This window comes from Mobula birostris, chromosome 1, assembly GCF_030028105.1.
Source record: "Mobula birostris isolate sMobBir1 chromosome 1, sMobBir1.hap1, whole genome shotgun sequence".
NCBI lineage: Eukaryota > Metazoa > Chordata > Chondrichthyes > Myliobatiformes > Myliobatidae > Mobula > Mobula birostris.
Window position 1 is genome coordinate 90,118,026 of NC_092370.1, and position 21,601 is coordinate 90,139,626.

At 37.9% G+C, this 21,601-nt stretch overlaps 1 protein-coding gene across 4 annotated transcripts in view; it reads right to left on the reverse strand.

Moving 5' to 3' along the window:
* Window positions 1-713: 713 nt before the first annotated feature.
* The window catches only part of ankrd12 (ankyrin repeat domain 12), a 220,906-nt gene continuing 200,018 nt past the window's right edge, over window positions 714-21,601 (reverse strand). For all 4 annotated transcript variants that reach the window (XM_072259029.1, XM_072259046.1, XM_072259019.1 and 1 more), the window contains exons 8-13: window positions 19,632-19,788; window positions 10,280-15,177; window positions 7,862-7,960; window positions 5,048-5,191; window positions 4,044-4,139; window positions 714-3,250 (exon numbers count right to left, since the gene is read on the reverse strand). In XM_072259029.1, the coding sequence (XP_072115130.1) occupies window positions 3,065-3,250; window positions 4,044-4,139; window positions 5,048-5,191; window positions 7,862-7,960; window positions 10,280-15,177; window positions 19,632-19,788 (5,580 nt within the window). In that variant the 3' untranslated portion in view covers window positions 714-3,064. The remainder of the gene's footprint in view (window positions 3,251-4,043; window positions 4,140-5,047; window positions 5,192-7,861; window positions 7,961-10,279; window positions 15,178-19,631; window positions 19,789-21,601) is intronic.

The following is a 21,601-nucleotide window of genomic DNA, read 5'->3' on the forward strand; positions in this document are numbered from 1 at the left end:
AAGGAGCTGTTCCACGCTGTATCTCTAAATAAATAATATCCAAACTTGGGGTGTGGGGTGTGAGGGGTGGGGGGGGGAGAGGATTTGACATCAGAAAAGGCCGATAGAATTAGAAGCTCCTGCAGTACAATCACATTTACTTCAATAATGAATAGAATGGAAAGTTGGCAGATGCGAATTTTGTTTCAGATTACAGCCCCATCAGGAAGATAACTGCACAAACACACTGCGCTCTTAGTACATCGCAAGCCTATTATTTAAACAGAAATATTGTCAAGTAGGGAAAAATTAATTGGCATTGATAAATATATTCCATCAGATTTCAATAAAAAAACAAAAATAATCCAAAATAAAATGCAAGAAAATGCCCATAGCACTTGGGTCTTAAATGGAACATGAAAAATGGTTAAATAGATGAAAGGGTTTGATAGATAGAATGAAATGTCTAGAAAGAACAGGTACCTGACACCAGAGCTACTGCTGGTATAAAAGAATCATAAAAAAGACTGAAATAGCAAAAATAAGTGAATGCTAATATCTGAAATGAAAACAGAAACTCATTGTCAGTAGGTCATCAACCTGAAAGATTTACTATCAGTTCTTCTTTTACAGGTGATGCCTAGTGTTGTGTTTCTAATACCATCAATGGTGGGATCAAATAATTGTTACTATCTTAAATTCTATGCAAATTCTGTGCAATTTCTATGGAAAACAAATTTTATTTATTAGGTAAGGATTATCATTACAGAACAAAGTTCAACACAAGAAAATACTTTTAGGTCCATCAAACCTAAGTGACGATCATTAATGAATGTTAGCTCTCCCAATTTAAGTGCAGTTAAAAATAGTGTTCTTCCCACTAAAACAAATAGAAATGTTATCTGTGGTTCAAAAGCAGACAATGAAAGACAATGAAACAAATCCCATTCCATTTGAACAGCCATTGATGCAACTCTATTTAATTAACATGACCATTAAAATTTATTTAACAACATATTTACATGTATTTACATATTAATCAACAGGTAAATATTAAAATAAACAATTTACACTTTTAGAACTATAATTCAAAAAGCATTTGTGCTGAAAAAATAGGTTCTGCTGCAGATTTTTCTTCGGGTTGTGAGGAGAGGGGAAGGAGGAGAACAGGACACAAGATAGCCTGGTAACACATGCATTGCATCATAATTGTGATCTCGAACAGTTGCTGCAATGTAAAAAGCAAACCAAACACATGCCCTAACAAACAAGGTCAAACCACAGCACATTACAATCAATATAAAACCAACTATCAATTGCAACTTTGGTCCAGTGAAACATTAGACAATTAATGGGCTATACAATCAAAATAACTATATAATTTCCTTTATACATATTTTAAACAATATTGTTAAATACAATGTTATTTACATCTGCGCAATGATATGTATAAAATAACTTATTTTTTTAAAAAAAGACAAAATAATACATCTGTGCAGAATTTCCCCCCCCATCCCCAAAAACAAAAACATTCTGTACAGTATCTAGGATCAGAACTGGTAACTGAAGTAAAAATGATGGGACTAATTTTGTTTTAAACTAATTTGTCTATTCTTTTTAAAATTCAAATTATTCAGAGTACAGTGCTTGCCTCCTTACGGCAGTAAAAGAATAAAAGGCCCAAGGTGTATTTAATAATGATCAACTGCTCATGTGGAAATGTAATAGAGCCTAGCTATAACATACAACACTCCAGAGAGTAGCTTAGAGTTAGGACACATGAGAATCACATGGAAATGAGGGAGAGAGAAAAAAGTGGAATAAGCTACTTACAGAAGCTCTAAATTTGTGGGTACATGGATAAAGCAGTGTGATACTGAATAATTTGGCAGCAGCAGAGCAAAATATAGAATAGCACTGGAGAATGTTTTGCTTTAAATTATCAAGCCATCTCCAAAGAGACCTGATGAACATAACAAATAATAAGCATATACTCAGAGCAGCTAGCTTAAGAAAGATGAGTCCAATATAATCCACTGGGCTGCAAAGATTCTACAGTCCTACCACCGCCCCATTTTTAATATTTTTGTTGGTTTGAATTCTCCAAATTTAAGAGCCTGGATGCTTCTCAACAATGCTGGCTGATCCAAAGATATACTCTAATACATCATTTACTCCCAGAGACTTGCGATATGAGAGAATTCATAGGAAGACAAATTAAGATTTGACTTCCCACACTCAAGATTTCTTCGGATGTATCTATATAACCCTTAGAGATGAACACTAGGTTTATGAATCCTGTGAAATGTTTTTAAACTAAATTGATGAAAGGAATCTGAAGTGCTCAAAACAATAAGGTGATTAAATTTAAAAAAGTGCAGACATGTAAACAGAATTTTTCTTTTAAATACCATTAATTCTTGAAACATTGACAAAACCAGCAAGTGCCTCTTGATGCAGTAGTTTCTGTTTTGAATGGAGTGGAATAGATACAGCAATGAAGAGAATGGTAATTTAGATAGATAGATTTAGGTTCTTATTAGAATGTTACCCAGAAACAGATCCCTATACTTGGAAGATGAAAAGCATAGATATTAGGAGCCAATGTATAATATTTTAAATGAGGCAGCACTCCAGCTGTGAGTGCAAAGGTGAGGTTCTACTGTACCATGAACTCCTTCTTGGGGACAGAGTATCTTTGCCCCTGTCACCTTGCAGCTGCCAGCGCTGCTGGTACGAACATAATATAGCAAATGCCCCCATTTTGTAAACTTTAAAGTACAGGCAGATATTAAGAGGGAATATCTATTTGTCAGCTACAACTGTTGAACTACTGAAAGACAGTAGTGGTTACTGGTAAACAGTGATGGGAAGTCACAGTGCGTTAGTGCTGAATTTCACATCATTATGCAGGAATGGTACTGCACCTTCTTTACCACACACACCCATATCCTCAATTCCTCACTTTTCTTCCAAGTGCTCCAAAGCCAAATACACAAGCCTATTTGTAACTGTCCTGTATCATTCAGCAGTGACTAACTATATCATTAAGCACTAGCTTAAAACCACCTGAACAGATGCACAATCATATTGGTGTTAAGTCAAAGTCATCATTAACATCAACAAGAGGGATGTAAAACTCAGGAATTTCAAAGATACTCAAAGATTTGTGTGAAGAAGGATCAAGCTCTTGTAGTTTAAGCTGCCACTCCAGTCTTTGCACAGCATTCATTGCTGCAGCTTCATGCTGTTGTCTCATGAGAAGGCATGTCTGTAATGAATTAAGAAATACATTAATACAAGATAAAAATGACTTGCAGTACTAAAGACCTCACCCAATACTTTATTTATACAATTTGTTTTCAAACTTCTAGAGAGAAGATTATTTTAGTGTGGAATAAAAGCAGAAAATGCCAGAAATATTCACGAGATGGGGGGATTCTGTGGAGAGAGAATCAGGATAATATTTTGGGGTTTATAATATTTTATCAATAGCTGCTGTGCATTTCAGTACTTTTTCTTCATTTCAGGCATCTTTGCTCCTGGAAATAGCATTTTGTGTCTTTAATTCAGTACTTCCAGATTTTTAGTTGGGTTAGTTCAGATGTCATATCCCTAAATAGATTGCATCACATATCCATTTGTCCAATCTCTGCAATCAAATATTAAGTACATTTTTGAAGTGACTTCAAACAATAAAGTGATTTAAAAACATTTGTAATCCCCCCCCCAGAATCATCGGATATGAAAGGAAGAATGTGTAAAGAGGTTGAACGTAACAGTTAAGCTTCGATGGAGTTGTTGACTAGATAGATGAACAATATCACATTCAATGTACCAAATTGGGGAGTGCCCTTATATGTTCAAAGCTTCCAGGTTTACCTCTGTCTTTTTCCCTGAAAATGCAGCGCTAACCTTACAGATGAAACTCTCATGGTCAGGAGCTCCTAAAATTATTAAGCAGGATTTTATTACTCTCTTTACAGAGTATTATGAATAGCTTATAGCATTTCATTCTTATATGTATTATACCATATTTTAAAAATTTCCTCAAGGAAGCTTACCTTCAATTTGTCAAACTTATCATCCACATCTTGCAACCAGGACATAAACTGGCGTGCATTGAATCGATCCCTCACCGATGTTTTGTTTTCATCACCCTGAAGCAAAGATTTTATAACTTCAGAAACAACTTTGAGAAGAGAACATTTAGTCAAAACACTGGGGCCAATCTTTTGCTGCCCTGAGACTGCTGGTTGCCTTTGTTGGTCTTTTAGCCTTGTCCAAGTTGCAATCTCACTGGAAGGCCATGTTTCCCAGCCAATTAGTATATTACCTCTCTGGGTGCTGACAAGGCATTGACAGTAGGTGGCATTCCTTGTCCAGACTTAGATCAGTGAAAGCTGATCAACAAATATTTGTAAATGTCCTTGATGTTTTTAGGTATTCAAAACTTGCTCAAAACTTAGCAAAAAATATAAATTTTGAAAAGAATTATAAAACAGAAAGGTTAAAAAGCATGCATCTAATTAGCTTAATGAAGTCAAATAATCTAACCTTTCTCTGGCAATGGATTCTCACAAACAAGAGAAAATGTGCAAATGCTGGAAAATTCAAGCAAAACACACACAAAATACTGGGGGAACTCAGCAGGCCAGGCAGCATCTATGGAAAAGAGTACAGTCAACATTTTGGGCCGAGACCCTTCGGCAGGACTGGATTTCTCCATTCATTTCATTGGCTCTGCTTTACTATCATCTGGTTAACCTTGTGCTGCTTCAGCTGATGGATCTCCCAGCTTGAGCTGGGAGGTCTGTAGAAATGTGTACAATCTTAATGAACATCATGCAGTCCACGAGCACAGTGCGAGTATGCAGAGACAATACTCTTGAGTGGCAGGATCTTTTGCAGCCTTGTTTTTTGGGAATAACCTGACCACAGTCATATCTATTGAAAGATCTATACATATCTTGGCAGATGATTAGCCCAATTTCTCTTTTATAATACTAATTCATATAAAGATAACGTTTTCCCCATGTAGATCTTCAAAGTCTAATTTCCTTCTCACCTGAGGCTCCTGAGGCATGTTGTAAACTTCTGCATCTAGAAGCACAGTACAGGCACTAAAAGGCAAAGTCTGATTTGCTAGTGTCCTTGCTGCACGGTAATGTACTCTTAGAACCTCTTGCTCATTTGACATAATAAGCTTTTCCTGAAAGAAATACAAAGAATACATTTAAAAAAAAGCAAGTTGGTCTCTCCAAAAAGATCATCAAAGGAGAGATTATGTAACTTCAACTAATTTCAGTATTAAGCAACAGAACTTGTTTACAACTTTTTAAACAAAGTAAAGATGTCAATTCTTAGTGCTTTTGAACACCATCTTCTGATAATTGTTCAAGGTAGAAATCAAAGCTGTGGCACATATTTTTGACAGACATCACATCAGAAAGTTGCTTTCTGAATTCCTCTGTTCCGCCAAAGGCTGACTATATCAGCATGTCCTTGACACATTTTGTCAATGAGCTGGCAACGGCAAATTTACAGCTGATGATGGACGTATTTACATGGTTATTTATCACCAAAACATACCAAAACTAAGAAAAACAAAGTTACGCTTGTTTGTTTTATAAAAAATGCTGCCTAACATGCATAGAATAGTAGAGTACAAAACAAGCACAATATTATGGCAAACTAATTAAACCAATAACTCCTAATCTAATCCCTCTTCCCTGCACATTGACCTTATCCCTCCCTTCTCTGCATACTCACGTGCCAACATAAAAGTCTCTTAAATGCTTCTCTGCTATCCAACTCTTACCACCAGACCAGCTGTGTATTTCAGGCCCCCTTGAACCTGTAAAACAAAACTTGCCTTCCACATCTCCTCCATACTTTCCTCCTCTCACCTTAAAATACATAACCTCCTGTACTAGGTATTAAAAGGCTGGAAAAAATACTAGCTGTCAATCTAAGCTTCACATAATTTTATAAATCTCTATCAAATCTCCCCACAGCTTCTGCCACTTTAGAAAATCAACCCCAGCTTGTCCAACCTCTCCTCATGGCACGTCTTCCAAGCCAGGCAGCATCTATGGAAGGAAATAAACAGTCGAACATTTCGGGCCAAGACCCTTCATCAGGATTGGAATTCTGGTAAACCTCCTCCAGAACCTCCATCATCTTTCTATAATGAGGAAACTAAAATTGAAAGCATACTCTAAATATGGCCTAACTAGAGTTTTATACAGCTGTTACATAACTTCCTCGTTCTTGAGCTCAACACCTCGACTAATGAAAGCAAGCATGCCATATGCTTTCTTTATACTAACCTACCAACCTGTACAGTCACTTTCAGGGAGCCACATACTTGGACCCTAAGATCACTTTATTTATCAATGCCATTAAGGATCCTGCCATCTACAGTGTACTTTCCCTTTATGTTGTATCTGCCAAAGTGCAGCTCTTTACCTGTGCTCAGATTAAACTCCACCTGCCATTTCTCCCTCTGTACCTTCAACTGATCTACATCCCGCTGTATCGTTTGGATATATTCTAAGCAATTTACAACCACAGCAATATTTGTGTCACCTACATACTTAGCTATACAACCTACCACAATTTCATCCAAATCATTTACACGTATGACAAACAGCAGAGGTCCACAATCACATTCATCACCTCCTTGAAAAACTCATCACACGTCCCTCATAAAACCACACTGACCATCCCTAATTAGGCCATGCTTCTCCAAATCTCATAAATCCTATCCGTAAGAATCCTTCTCATTTGTTTCTCTACCAGTGATGTTTGATTTCCTGGCCTATAATTTCCAGGATTATCCTTATTTCCTTTCTCAAACAAAGGAAATTAGCTACACACCAGTCTTTTGGCACTAAAATTGTGGCCAGTGAAGATATAAAGATGTTGGTCAATGTCCTGGCATCTCATCTCTTACCTCTGTCTATATTTTGAATTACATCTCACTGGGCCTTGGGAACTTAACCACTACCTCTCTTCTAATCTTGAAATCCCCTAGCATTTTAGCATGCTCCACTCTGATTTTGCCATTTTCCACTCTCCCTCTGGTAAATAAAGACACAAAGTATTTACTTAGGATCTTAGCCACATCTTAAACACAAGTTCCCTCCTTTATCCTTTAACAGTCCTACCCTCTCCCTGGTTATCTGGTGGTTCTTGACATACATTTCCAATAATTTTTGTTCTTATTTCAGATTTCCAGCACCTGCAGGCTTTGATTTACAAAAATACAAGGGTGTGTCCATTCCAGTGTAAGTAAATTGGAAGACCATGGTAAATATTAACATTACTGTCAATTTTTTAGCTTTGAAAGATAACAAGTATGGAGTTGCTTTTGATTATAATTAAAGAAAATATAATAGTATTATAATCTCTTTTACTTCTCAAGTCCATCTTTCTTTCTCCCTTTTTATTTAACTTTTGAAGTAGAAGCTGTTTGATGCAGATTCTGCACAGTGTATGAATGATTCTGTAAACGTGATTGGAGGTAAGGAGAGACATCTTATTCATACTATTTGTAGATGCCCTGTAGAGGGCAGTGTGCCAAAATGTTTTCTAATCATAAATTCCAATTCCAACCTCACAAGAATAGTCTATCAGCAAGTGAAATGAGCAGCTACCAAACAAAAAAAAATCCAGTTTATTGAATTCACAGGTCTGTTGCTCATCTCACTTACCAAGTTCAAAATTCAAAACATCGTGGCAAGGTGTGCCATGTTACCATGTTTTCCAGAAAGTGTTTTAAATTTTAAGGATACAATTTCTAGGGCATCCTTTATATAGGTTCTAAAATACTAAACGCATTTAAAGTTCAAAGAATCTTTTAGAACAAAAACAGTACCCGTTCAATACTATGCTGTAATCGAAGCTTCATTCGAATAACTTCCTGTTGTCTGAAGAGTTCTTTCAGTGCTTCAGACAATGATGGAGGAGGAGTTATCTTTAAATAAAAAGCCATAGTAATTAATATCCATACAAATTTAAAAACTACATTATCAGTTCCTACTGGTTCAGTTCAAGTCACAGTGACATATACAGTAGAATGGATAAAAGGCCTCTTGGTCCAATGAGTCTGCATTGACAATCATTTATACCAATCCCCATGTTTTATTCACCCTCACATTCCCATCAATTTCCCTTAGATTCTACCACTCACTTACAGTATATACAGTTTTTGCATTGGCCAAATAATCTGTCACCCCAAGTACCTTTTGGAATTTGGGAAGAAAACTGATTGCCTAGAGGAAATCAACACAGTCACAAAGAAGATGTTTGAACTCCAGAAAGACAGCACCCGAGGTCAAGATTGAACATGGGGTGACTGGAGCAATGATGCAGCAGCTTTACCAGGTGCACCAAATTGACCAATTTAATCAAATGTGATCACAGATTCCTATTACTTTTCTCCCACAGCTGATAAAACATAAATTTCAATGCAAACATCAAAAATGCACACTTATTCTAAACTTCATTATCCAGCTTGCCCAATGTAACAGTATCTTCTATATCATCATCATGGCTTGGCTTCGCGAACGAAGATTTAGGAAGGGGGCTGCGCACAACATGGGCGTGTCCTTCGGCCTGTGCAATGGTATTTTAGGTGGAGTGCAGTGTGCGCGGTACTGGCCCCACCCTTTACACCCGGGGTTCATATGCCATAGCCTAGCAAGCTGGGCCGGTGACAGCGAGGTTCTCAGGTCGTAGGATTTACGTCGGAGTGTCCTTCTCCTTGGTGGATGGCCTGACAAGGCTAACGAGCCCCACCTCATCGGGTTTGGATTCAGAGTTGTCCTTCTCTTAGACTGGCTGCCAACCAAGGTTAACGAGCTCAGCCTAACCATCCAGTCATACCGCTGGACACTCGGTCGTGCTATGACGTACCAAGCTCGGTGGAAACGGGGGGCACCGACGAGAAGGTGTTGCTATGGACATCTATCATATAATTGATGTATATACCCTGGGATCCAAGACACGTTAGCATGCAGATGTGGAAGTTTTTAGCCGGGGATAGGCACTGGTTTACAGAAGTAGAAGAATAAGATGGGATGTATCAGAGAAAGTACAAGCACCATATTACACTGTAGTAGCCTAGTACAGAATACAAAGATTTAGAATGTAAACTAAGTGTGATGAATGGAATTGGTAAGCTATAAATACAAATAGCCTTCTGAGAATTAAAAAAATGTAAAACAATAACAAAACAGATCAAGAAGGGACAAAACCGGGAACAATATTCCTGGATTAAAAAGTGATAAGAAATATACGGAAGGCAAAAGGAATGTGACAGGATAGTGCCGATTTGGGAAGACATTTAAATAGGAAGAAGGTATAGGAATAGGTGGCATCCTTGAGGTGGCTAGGAAAGAGTTATGACAAATAATGCTCCAATGTGTTTCTGGGATGTTCCATAAATCTCCATAGTGTGAAAGGAACAGCATGCACGACAAACTTTTCACTGTATCTTGGTACATGTGACAATAATAAACCAATACCAATATGGATATCTGTAGGGAGTTTACAAAGATGGGCAAGAATTACACTGCTGATACTGGGCAACCTTAACTACCTAAAAATTAATCAATATCATGTTAGAATAAAGTGGGGAGGGGGAAGGAACAGGAATTTCTGAAATGTGTTAAGAGAATTTCTTCAATCAATAGATTCTCCGTGTATCAGGGAGGAGGAAGAGAGCAAAGGTAGATTTGGAGATGGGACCCAATAATCAAGTGTCTGTGGGAAAGCATATTGGTAAGAATGACCACTGTTGCATAAAATTTACATAAGCAATGGAGAAGATCACGGTTCAATTTAAACTAGAATGTCTAATCCGGAAGAAGGCCAACTTCACTGAGGTGAAATAATTTAACTAGTGTAAAATTAATTCAAACACTTTGTGGAAAACTGCAAGAAGCACAGGAGATTGTTAAGGATGAGATGGTTAACATACAGACTCATGCATCAGCTCACTGAAGTTTGCTGAGGAAGGGGATTCAGACAAAATATTAGAGGAGGGGTGGAGACAATAGATGGGGCAAAAAACTGACAGCCAGGAAAGACTGGATGTACATAAGCTGCCTGATCTGAACGGTGAATGCAAATAATCAATTAAGAACTAAATTGTGCACTACTATAATATACTTAATTCTCTCTCTTGAATAAATAATTGAAGCAAATTGTTATAGTCAACACAAACTGAATGTAAGGCTATATCACATGGAATAATGAAGTCAAAGCAATTATTTCGAATGATAACACTTACAGTTGGTATACAAAGTTTGCTCAAGGGGTTTCCGTCCAGCAGGTATGATCCAGTAAATGTAACAAATTCATCATAAAACTGTGGTGCTTGTGGAGTGACACTACATAGCACTTTACGCTTCTCTTCTATTTTCTTTCTTATGTGGAGATACTCGTAGTAAGGGTTTGCCTTTTCCGAATGGTAAGGTTGAATCTCCTCTAATTTTAAAGAATCTACAATGGCAGCCAGTGACTGTTGTGTTTTTTCCTTAGCTTGCTGCAGAGTAGATTTCACTTGTGTTGGATGTGGAACACGTGACAACTTGCGTTTATGTGGGTGATGTACTTGGCCTTCCTCCTCCTCTGATAACTTCGATTTACTTTTCACAGGAGTGGCAGATTCTGTATCTTTATCAGAGATCTGTGCACAGTTGACAACAGACTGTTTGCTTTGATTGGCTAATATATTTGCTCTGTTGCGAGTAATCCTTTGAGGAATATCATGCTCTGTGCGGTCAGTTTCCATTCGGTCTTCTGACTCCTCCTTTGTTGATTCAGCGGATGGCTTTTGTTCATCCAGTGCTGCTTCATGCATCATTACAGGGTCCTGACCAGCAGTTGTGAAATGTTGGGAAACTTCCATATCTAGTGAGGAATCTTGGTCCTGAGCTTTACTTTCCAAAGACTGAGATTGGTCAATAACTGGAGGTGTGTGTACATGTTCTATGGAAGATGTTGCTTCGGGCAGTTCTTCTTTTGGCTCTGACTGCATTTCATCAATGGATGTTACTGACAGTGTCTCTAATTGTGAGCTCTCCTGATTACAAGCTGGTTCATGACTGCCTAAAATTGTACTTTTTGCACCTTCCATCTTCTCTTCAATTAATAAACTCTGTACAGTCCTTGTATGGTCCACAAGATTTTCATTAACGCTGCTGCCATCTGGTAATGCTGCAGATGGTGTGGAGGAGTTTTCTTCCAAGCCTTGGAGTTCACTTGGTTTGAAATCATTTGAAGGATCTTCTAGAGCCTTTTGATTTATAAGATCAGAATTTACATCAAGAGGATATTTACCATCCTTTTCATCAGCCATTCCTGAAGATTCTGAGTGAGGTTTGCATGAAGTGGAACTCTGATCAATATCTTGCAAGGTTTGAATTTGTGATGATTCTTCTTGAGTTCCGCCACATTTTGGCCAGAAGAGTACTCGAGGGGCACTATCACTGTCTAACGGTGAACGTGTACAAGAAGAATTGGATGAATGCGTAGGTGAAAAATAAGATGGTGTTTCAAGGAGATTTACGGCCTGGGAAGACTCACTGCAAAGCCTTTGTGGAGACTTGGATGCTGGTTCTGATGTTGTCTGCTCTGTACAACTCCACTCTTGTGGAACATGTGGTAAAGGGTTAAATGTGTTTTTCTCGCAAGCTGCTGTAGTTGTATAACCATCATTATTACTGTGTGAAGGAATATCAAGCCTATCATATGATATTTCCATTGGTTTTTCTGGCTGAATGTCACTAATCAAACAGTTTAGTTGTGGCTGTACCATAGGCATCTGCTGAGAAGTACTTTGCACGATTATGCTGCTGGGATTTGTATCCTGTGATAAATAATTAGTGTCGTTTGGTACAATGACAGCAGGAGACTGTAAACACGAAGTACTATTACATGCAGCCTCTTCAGGGCCACTGTCTGGAAGTGGTTCTGATCGTGGAGAGGTACAGACCTGGCTTTGTACTGTTGGTGAAAAACTATATTGTTTTTCACTTGAGAGGGGCAGGTTAACTTCTAGTTGCTTGTGGAACTGTTTATCATGGTCATTTGCAACAACTGGTATACTGCATCTCCGAACATCACCTACAGACCGGCATTCATTCTCACATCTAGCGTTGTCAGCAGATACTGACCGTAGATAAGATCCTGGAAGTTTACTGGAATGTGGTGACTTAAGTCGATCTGGTAAATCAGTCAAAACATCAGAGTCTCGGTCATATACAGCAGGTGATTTGGCACTGGAGAGAAATACAGACTGTGAAAAGGAAGACTGAGATTCAGAACCCTCAATGGTGAAATCTGAATCATAATCAGTTAAAGGCCGTGGTGTTGCTACAGCTGAGGTCTGGCATGAATCTTCTGAACTTGCAACAGAAATCATTGATATTGATCTTGAAGTAAGTCCCATACGATCACGCTCTTGTCTGGGGGATGCAGTTAAATTACCTTCACAACTCAAGAGAGGTCTTGGAGTTTCTGGTAAATTTTGTTTTGTATCATTGGTCAGTGATTTCACACTGTTAACATCTTTCAGCTGCTTGTCTTTTAAATGCATCTCTGATGGATCTGAGCTTTTAGATCTAGTAAGTTCTTTGCTTGTCGATGAACTCTTCAATTTCTCACGTTCTTTTATTTTTGAGAGGTCAATGCCAGATCGATGCCTTTGCCTTTCCTTTTCTTTCATTTTTATCTTCTCTTTATGTTTCTTGTGCCATTGCTCAATCTCCAGATCCTTGAGACTTAGCATTCTTTCAAAACTGGTTTGCATTAGGTCATCATTTACTAGTCGCTTCTCTTTTGGTCGCATGTCCTTTGTGGCACTAGGATCTTTAGATTTCAGTTTGTCAGCTTCTGGCTCTTTGAGTTTTGCTTTAACAGAAGCATTCACTGGTACTTTGTCTTTTTGTCTGTCTTTTTCCTTCTTTTCTCTTTCTTTTGTTTCAGGAGTTTTAGGGAAATCCTCTTTACTTTTATCCTTTGAAAAACATAACTTATCATGATATCCTTTGCTACTCTCAATTGTGCTGCGTTTTTTCTCATCATGCAAATGCTTTGAGTTTGTCACAGGGTCACCCTCTCTCTCCCTTGATTTCTCTTTCTTCTTCTCTTTTTCTATGTCTTTCTCTTTTTCCTTTACTTTAACTTTGTCTGCTTTACTTAGAATGTTATCCTGTGAATCTTTTTCTGAAAACTTAGCCTTCTTCTCATTAGCATGCTTCTCTTTTTCCACTTTGTCTTTTATACCACTGGAATGACGCTCCCTTTCTATTTTTTCTCTCTCATGTTTTTTATCCAATTTTTCCTTGCTCTTTTCTTTTTCCTCAAGTTTTTTGACAGAGAATACATTCTTCAATTTATCATTTTCACGGTGGACTTTTTCTGAAGTGGAATACAAGCTCCCAGATCGATCTTTTTCTTTTGTCCTTTCCCCAATCTCTTGTAATTTACTCAAAGATTTTTCCTGTAATTTTTCATGAGACTCTGATTTCTCTTTCTCTGACCTATTCTCGTGTTTCACTTTCTTCTCTCTGTCAAAATATTTTCTCTCTAACCTTTCCAAGTCTCTCTCTTTAGTTGGGGACTTTTTTTCACTTTTCTCCTTGTTTTCCTTCTTTTCTTTATCTTGAGTATCAGATTTATCTTTATCTGTGCCTTTTTCTTTCTCAAAGAATTCTGCATGCTCTTTCTTTAAAAAAACACTTGAGTAAAGTGAATCGTCTTTGTCTGCAAGCACAATTTCCTTCCGTTCTTCCAGATTTGAAAGTTTTTCTTTCTCTTCTTTATAGTGCTTTTCCTTTTTATTCTTTTTAGACTTGTCCTTTTCTCTGTCCTCCTTGAAAGGCTTCTCTTCCTTAAAATATTTCTCTTTCGATACTTTATCTTCTTTAATGACAGTCTTATCTTTCAATGGTTTTTCTGTAAGAGCCATGTTTGAATTCTCATCTTTGAAAGTTTCATTAGTATCATCATTTTTGAAGAAGTTCTCTTTCCAGTATTCTCTATCAAACTCAGGATATATCTTCTCACTTTCCTTTTGTCTGTGCTTTCCCTTTTCATTTTCATGTTCTTTCTTAATTTTGTTTTTCTCTTTATCTTTATGCTTTAGCTTATGCTTTTTTATAACCTTGCCATCCTTGTCAGTCTTTTTAAAAACTTCTTCCATGTTATCAAATATGCCTGTCTCCTCCTCTTTGCTTCTCTGTCCAGACTTTTCACCAAATTCTATACTCAGATCCTTCTTGCGATGTTTTGTCTTCGTACTATACTTAAAAGACTTATTGCTGGAACTCTCAGAAGTGTAGTCAGAATCTGTAAGGTGATCAAATCGAACCACCTCAGACTGAAAAGTTATTTCTGATGCTCCTGAAGATAGACCAGTTTTAGCATTTTCCTGTTTAAGAGGCTTGGCTCTTTTTTCATTTAAACTACACGAATGCTTTGGCGACTTGGCAGTTGAAAGGTGGAATTGATGACCTGAAGAATCGTCTTTCAAAGACTTTTTAAATGAATCTTCATCTCTTGAGCGATCTAATGAGTCCAAAGCAGAGCAAGTGGAGAAAAGCATCAGTTTAGCATTTTCCTTTTCTTCCTTCTCCTCTTTGAACTCCTGGTTCTCCTTATTTTTACTTTGCTTTTTCACTTTTTTCTTTCCTTTTCCTTTCTCTTTCTGTTCCAGAGAGATCAAATTTTCCTTCTTAGTCCTTGCATCAGATTTGCTGCTATCTGGAACAATCTCCAGAGAGCTGGTTGGACAAGTCTTTTTCTCTTGATGTGGTTCTTCATCTGAGCTATCAGAGCTGGAGGAAACAAGAACTCTTGCTGACTTCTGCTTCTTAATTTTAAATGGCTTCTGAAATTCTAGCTTTGGTGGTGTTAAATAGCTGTTCTCTTTAACAACACTCTTTTTACCATCTCTTCTACGAATCCGTTTCTGATCCACAAGCTTGCTTATTTGTTCTTCTTCTTCATCAATATCTTCATCATCATCATCTTTGAATTCATATTCATCCAGTGCAGATGATACAATTGATTTGCAAGGTGTCAACTGCTGGTTAGTATCAGTTTTCAATTCTTTTTCTGCTTCAGAATCATCCACATTATCATCTACACTAGATGGGTTCACAGAAGGTAACTCTTCAGACTCTGGAAATACAAAATGAATTTAGGTTACTGTAAGAAATGCATATTTTCAATTTTTATTGTAAATATTTTCTAATGGCACGAGTGGTATGGCTCCAATGCCATATTTAAGTTTGCTGATACTACTATCACTGGCCGACTCAATGGCGGTAAAGAATCTGCATATAGGAGGGAGAATGAAAATCTGGCTGAGTGGTGCTACAACAACCACCTCTCACTCAGTATCAGCAAGACCAAGAAGCTGATTATTGACCTCAAGAGGAGGAAATCAAAGGTCCATGAGCCAAACCTCATCAGGGATTCAAAGGTGGAGAGGGTCAGCAACTTTAAATTCCTCGGTGTTATCATTCCAGAGGATTTGTCCTGGGCCCAGCACGCAAGTGCCATGACAAAGAAAGTGGGGCAGCACCTCGACTTTCACAGAAGTTTGCAAAGATTTGGCATGTCATCTAAAACTTTCTCTTTTATAGGTTTGTGGTGGAGAGTAAATTGACTGGTTTCATCTTAGTAACACCTCTGCCCTTGAATGGAAAAATACTACAAAAAGTAGTGGAAATGGCCCAGACCATCATGGGAAAAGCCCTCCCCACTACTGAGCACATCTATTTGCAGCGATGTCGCAGGAAAGCAGCATCCATCAACAAGGCCCCTACTATCCAGACCATGCTCTCTTTTCACTGCCGCTATTAGGAAGGAAGCACAGAGTCTCAGCACCCACACCACCAGGTTCAGGCTCCCCAACCATCAGGCTCCTGAACTAGAAGGGTTATCTTCACTCAGCTTCACTCACCCCATCACTGAACTGGTACCATAACCTATCTTCAAGGACTTTCAAAACTCTTCATTTCATGTTCTTGATACTTATTGCTTTTTTTATTCTTATTTTTTAAAAATTTGTTTTGTGTATGCACAGTTTATCGTCTTTTGCTCTTTGGTTGCTCGTCCATCCAGTTGGGTGCAGTCTTTCATCGATACTATGTGTTTCTTGAATTTACTATGAATGCCCGCAAGACAATGGATCTCATGGTTGTATATGGTGACATATATGTACTTTGATAATTATTTTGAACTTTGATAAGAAAGATTCAGACATCTTTCTCTTCATAACCCATACTAGTGCAATATTTCTCTTAGAACCCAACATTCAACAAACCAAACCCTACTAGAAAATATACATTTTCTAACAGGTACACAAAGTAAGAGCAAAACAAACTAAAATATAGTGATACCTTCCTTTAAATTAACAATACGAATATAAAAATGATCATTGCACAACCGAAAAGTTCAAAAGTATGCTGAGAAAAATATTGTAGATTGATTTTGTAGACAAAAGTTAGAAAAAGGTGAAGGATATGAATCATCCAAAATTAGATTCATATATGGAAAATGTGGTGAAATGGAGTAACTTAGTTTTCCCAGTCTGTTAGGCTGTTCTTTCAATCGATAGGTTGAAACTTCAAGGAGGGAACACAAATTTCCTGCTTCTCCAAAATGGAAGATTTATTGAACACAGAATACAAACATAATAAAGTCCAATGCAAAGAGACAAAAAAGTTTAAAAGGACCTTTTCTAAACTAATCTGAACAAATATTGGTTAACAAGATCATAGATTGTCAATAGTGATTATTTAAATAGCCGATTTGATTTAAAAAAAATTGTGCAACCTAGTAACGCCAAAGCACAGGTTTCGAAAGAAGAACTCTTCCACATTTCAAGCTTTCTGTTAGGCAAAATCAGACCCAATTCTAGAGTCCCAACTTACTAGAAGTGGAAGGAAAGCACATCTTATGATGGAAAGAATGGTGGGTAGGCGAGGAGCAGTATGGGAGAAATAATATTTGTGAAAGGCTAGACACGAGACTTGATTCATTGCAACAAAAACATGATGGCACCAGGTAAAAATACAAAGTAGTTCTGAGGCTGGAATACATAGATGAAGATAATACTAATGGAAAACAGAGGAATGAAAACTATAAACCTTAAATGCTAAATAAAAGACTATCTGTTGATCATTAGGTCCAAAAAGCTGTAGCTGGAAGATAAGTTGCTGTTCCTTGAACTTGCAGGGGGCTTTGGTACGACAAATAAGAGGCTGAAGATAGGATTGAGTTGGAAAAAGGTGTCGGACAACTGGAAGCTTAAACATTTTGCAGTTGTGCTGATTCCAGAATTATCTGTTTAGTTCAGATTTTCAAAAGCATGTTTTGCAACTTACTATTTATTAAATATATTTACCATCCTCTTTTACCCAACGCCATTCTTTCTGTCATTTAATGTTTCCTGTCCCCACTTTGTTACTGACTTTTCCTTTTGCTCCTCCCCCTTTCTTTGATTCTTGAAACATTTTATCATTGACTTTCTCAATTTTGAATTAAGGTTCTCTCATCACCTGATGACCAATTGAGCATTACTAGTGCCCTCAATGTTTTGCTTCTGAATTACTGACTGGATCAGCCCTTTCTGGGCCCAAATTTTATATTTAGTAGTGATTGTTAAAAAAAAACTTGGCAAGATTCTAAATAGTCAAACATGAATTCAAATGCAAATCCAGCAAATTCTTAAAAATAATGAGGACGTTAAGAGCAAACCGCTATTTTTTTTGATAGACTGATCAACAAGGTCTGGGGATTTGCAATGCTTAATTCCTTGAGCTGAATTTATGCAAGATATTAAAACACCACCATTGTCCTTTCAAGATCAAGCTCAAATATAAAAATGATGAATGTATTTCATATGAATGGCTGATATTAGAAGGGTAAATACAAATAACTTACAGAAATTCTAGAAATAGGTATAATGAAGATTGAGACAGATAAGCGAATTTCAAACCCTATACTTGCAGTGACTAATATCCCTTTAATTTAAAAAATTAATGATAAACTCTCAGGAAATAAGGAAACAAAAAAAAATTGTTAAAATGATGAGCAGTAAGAGAGAAGATTGTAAAAGGATAATGTGGGATATAGAAGAACGCTTATTCAGATGGCAGATTGCATTAACATAGAAAAATATGAACACTACGTTTAGAAGCAACAGGAAGTTAAAAGGCACATTTTAAATGCTTCAAATTTAAATAGAATGAAGAACTTATATCATGAAACCCAGATGGCACGATAATAACCAGAATAACAGTAAAGTTGACAACTTTATGATATCCCCGTATATATTAGTCAATAGCATGTGAATGTAATTAAATTGAAGTGTAGTGTGATGCCGTCTTATAGATTAGAATCTGAATTCTCAGAATCAGGTTTATTATCACTGACATATGTCGTGAAATTTGTTCTTTTGTAGCAGCAGTAAGTGCAATACATAAAAAAAGTTACAGTAAAAAATAATAAAAAAAATATAAAATAAGTAGTGCAAAAACACAGCAAAAAAAGTGAGGTGGTGATTATAGGTTCATGGACTGTTCAGAAATCTGATGGCAGAGAAGAAGCTGTTCCTAAAACGTTGAGTGTGTGTTTTAAGGCTCCTGTACCTCCTCCCTGATGGTAGTATGGAGAAGAGGACATGACCTGGGTGGTGAGGGTTCTTCATAATGGATACTGCCTTTTTGAGGCTTCACCTTTTGAAAATGTCCTCGATGGCAGCGGCAGTGGTGGTGGTGGGGGTGTGTGTGGCTAGTGCCCATGATGGAGCTGGCTGAGTTTACAACCTGCAGCTTTTTCCAATCCTTATACTGCTGTCTCCATACCAGAGGGTGATGTAACCAGTTATAATGCTCTCCACATTTCATCTGTAGAAATTTGCTAGTCATTGGTGACACACCAAATCTCTTCACACACTAATGAAACAGAGCCGCTGGGATGCCTTCAAAATAATTGCATCAGTATGCTGGGTCCAGGATAGATCTTCAGAGATACTGACACCCAGGAACTCGAAACTGCTCATCCTTTACACTGTTGACCCTTCGATGAGGCCTGGTGTGTTCCCTCGACTTCCCTTTCCTGAAAGCCACAATCAATTCCTTAGTCTTACTGACGTTCGGAGCAAGGATGTTGTTGCAACACCACTCAACCAGCCGATCCATCATCATAGTCCTATATGATCAATAATCCTCTAAGAAAAAATAAATCAGAAGAGGCAAAGCTCCTTGAAAAGAGGGGGAAGGAAGGGAAAAATTGCAAGAATTGAAGAAATAAAGTATGCCACTTTGCAAATAGTAGTGACAGAAGGAAGTAAAAAGAGGAGGACGAATACTGACTATATGGAGAATGTATTCATGAATGATATGAAGAGCTTAAGATTGCTTTTTAATATGCCAAAAGGGGAACAAAATTTAATACGTACTCCTATGATGAGTATTAAATGTAATACTTACAACAGGGATATGAATTAAACTGCAGTGTACAGACAGAAATCTCTAAACACCACGAATAAATGGATTTTACTAATTTTTCTACAATATTAAAACTGTACATCAGGGATTTATTCTGAAAGGTTATCTCACTACCTGTACAACTGTCATCATCATCATCATCATCAGAAAGTGGAAGCTCCCCTTTCAGAAGCTGTTCCATTTCATCTGAATCAGCCACATCTACAGGACGTTCTCCACGATGATTCATCTGGTACGCATCTCCACCATTACGCAAAAGCAACTTCACAATCTAAAAGTAAAGGGTATCGGACGAAAAACTGGTAACTCTTATTCTCAGACACAGTTGATGAACTCAACAAAATTGCACTTTTAAAATGTAAGACTAAGTATGCTATCAATTATGGGAGTACTTCAAAACTGATACTTAAAACTTGTAACTTATACAAGTAATTAAGATATTTTGAGCAAAGGAACATAAACATAGAACAAAATGTCAGTATTTTGAAATGCAAAAGAAACTAGAAAGCATATTTTGTCACCATTATGCTTTGTTTTAAGATTATAGGTTACTAGGATTACATGTAACTCATACAATGTCAGTAACGTATCCTTCAGTCATGCAACATAACTTTTTTTGGACACATGCGTTATCACTGCCAAAAGGCTGTACAGGTGCACATTCCTTTATCTGAAATTCTGAAATCCAAAAAGCTCCGAAGACTGAAGTTTTTTTCGCTAACAGCTGACGTCACTCAGGCATGATGTGGCAGCACTAGCAGAGGACGCCAGACGTCAGTTGTGGCTCAGCGCTCATACTGGTTACACGTGCATTTGCTGTTCGCTGATATTTTGTGTTCACTGTTGACTTTGTGTTTAATTTCACTGTCAAAATGTCAAAAAGAGCTGCAGATACCCCTATGGGTAACAATGAGAAAAAGAGAAGGAAGCAGCTATCATTATCAATAACGCAGAAAGTGGAGTTATTGCAGAAGCCTGATCGTGGTGTGTCTGTGCGGCGTCTTACTGAAGAAAATAGTGTCGGAACTACCACTGTATATGACCTAAATAAACAGAAAGACAAGGTACTGAAGTTTTATAGTGAGAGTGACAGTGACATTCTACATTTATTCCAATAAGTCATTTACCATGTGTTTGATTTGGTTTGTTTGAAGCTGTATATTTTTATGTTTTATTGAATGTTTTTGTTGGAAATAAAATTTCTTCTTGTCATTATTCCATAAACAATACAGTATAACAATTATTTACATAGCATTTATATTGTATTAAGCTAGCCATTTGGACACAAGCTGGGGTCTGATCAGCCCTGGCTGGGTCACCTGGAGGAGGTTGTATGATGTTGAAAGACCCGAAACACCCGATGATTCCAAGAACAACACTGAAGATGTGTCCAGAAGCATCAATAGATGTATGTACACGGCTTACACCCTGAGTTCATCAGTGACAACCAGGAAAGACTGGGTGACAACCGCAAAAAGAGTGGTGACGACTGGAAAGTCAGTGACAGCCCAGAGAGACGACAACAGGGGCAGAACGGGCTGGCAACCCAATCTGTGAGAGGAGGACCCCCACAAAAGCTACAATGAATCTAAGGGAAAGATTCCCCCAGGGGTGCCCGAGAGGGGGGGAGGATGAGCACCTCAGCTGGATGGACACAACGACATCAGACCCAGGCAATGAACAAATAATGATGAGGAAGCAGTGTGCATGTGGCAAAATCTGCAAGAACGATCGTGGCTTGAAGATCCACCAAGCGAGGATGGAGTGTTTGGTGGGAGCAGGTGCAGCACAACGCGCAGGTGTCCAACCTGGTGAGACGAAGGAGGGGCCAGGCTCGGAGTCACCCCATAGTGCCCAGAACCTCCAAGTGTTGCAAACTAATCCCTCTAACATGAAGTCTAACAGGAGGCGGATCAAATGGCCTGCAGCTAACATGACTTCACTGTGGAAGCAGTTTGATGAAGATGTTGACCAAATTCTGGAAGCAATGGTGAAGGTAGGGGTTGATAGGAAGCTGCAAGCCATGACAACAATTATTGTCCTAGTGGAGGTTGGTTGTAGGGGATTCATAGCCTGTTCTTTAG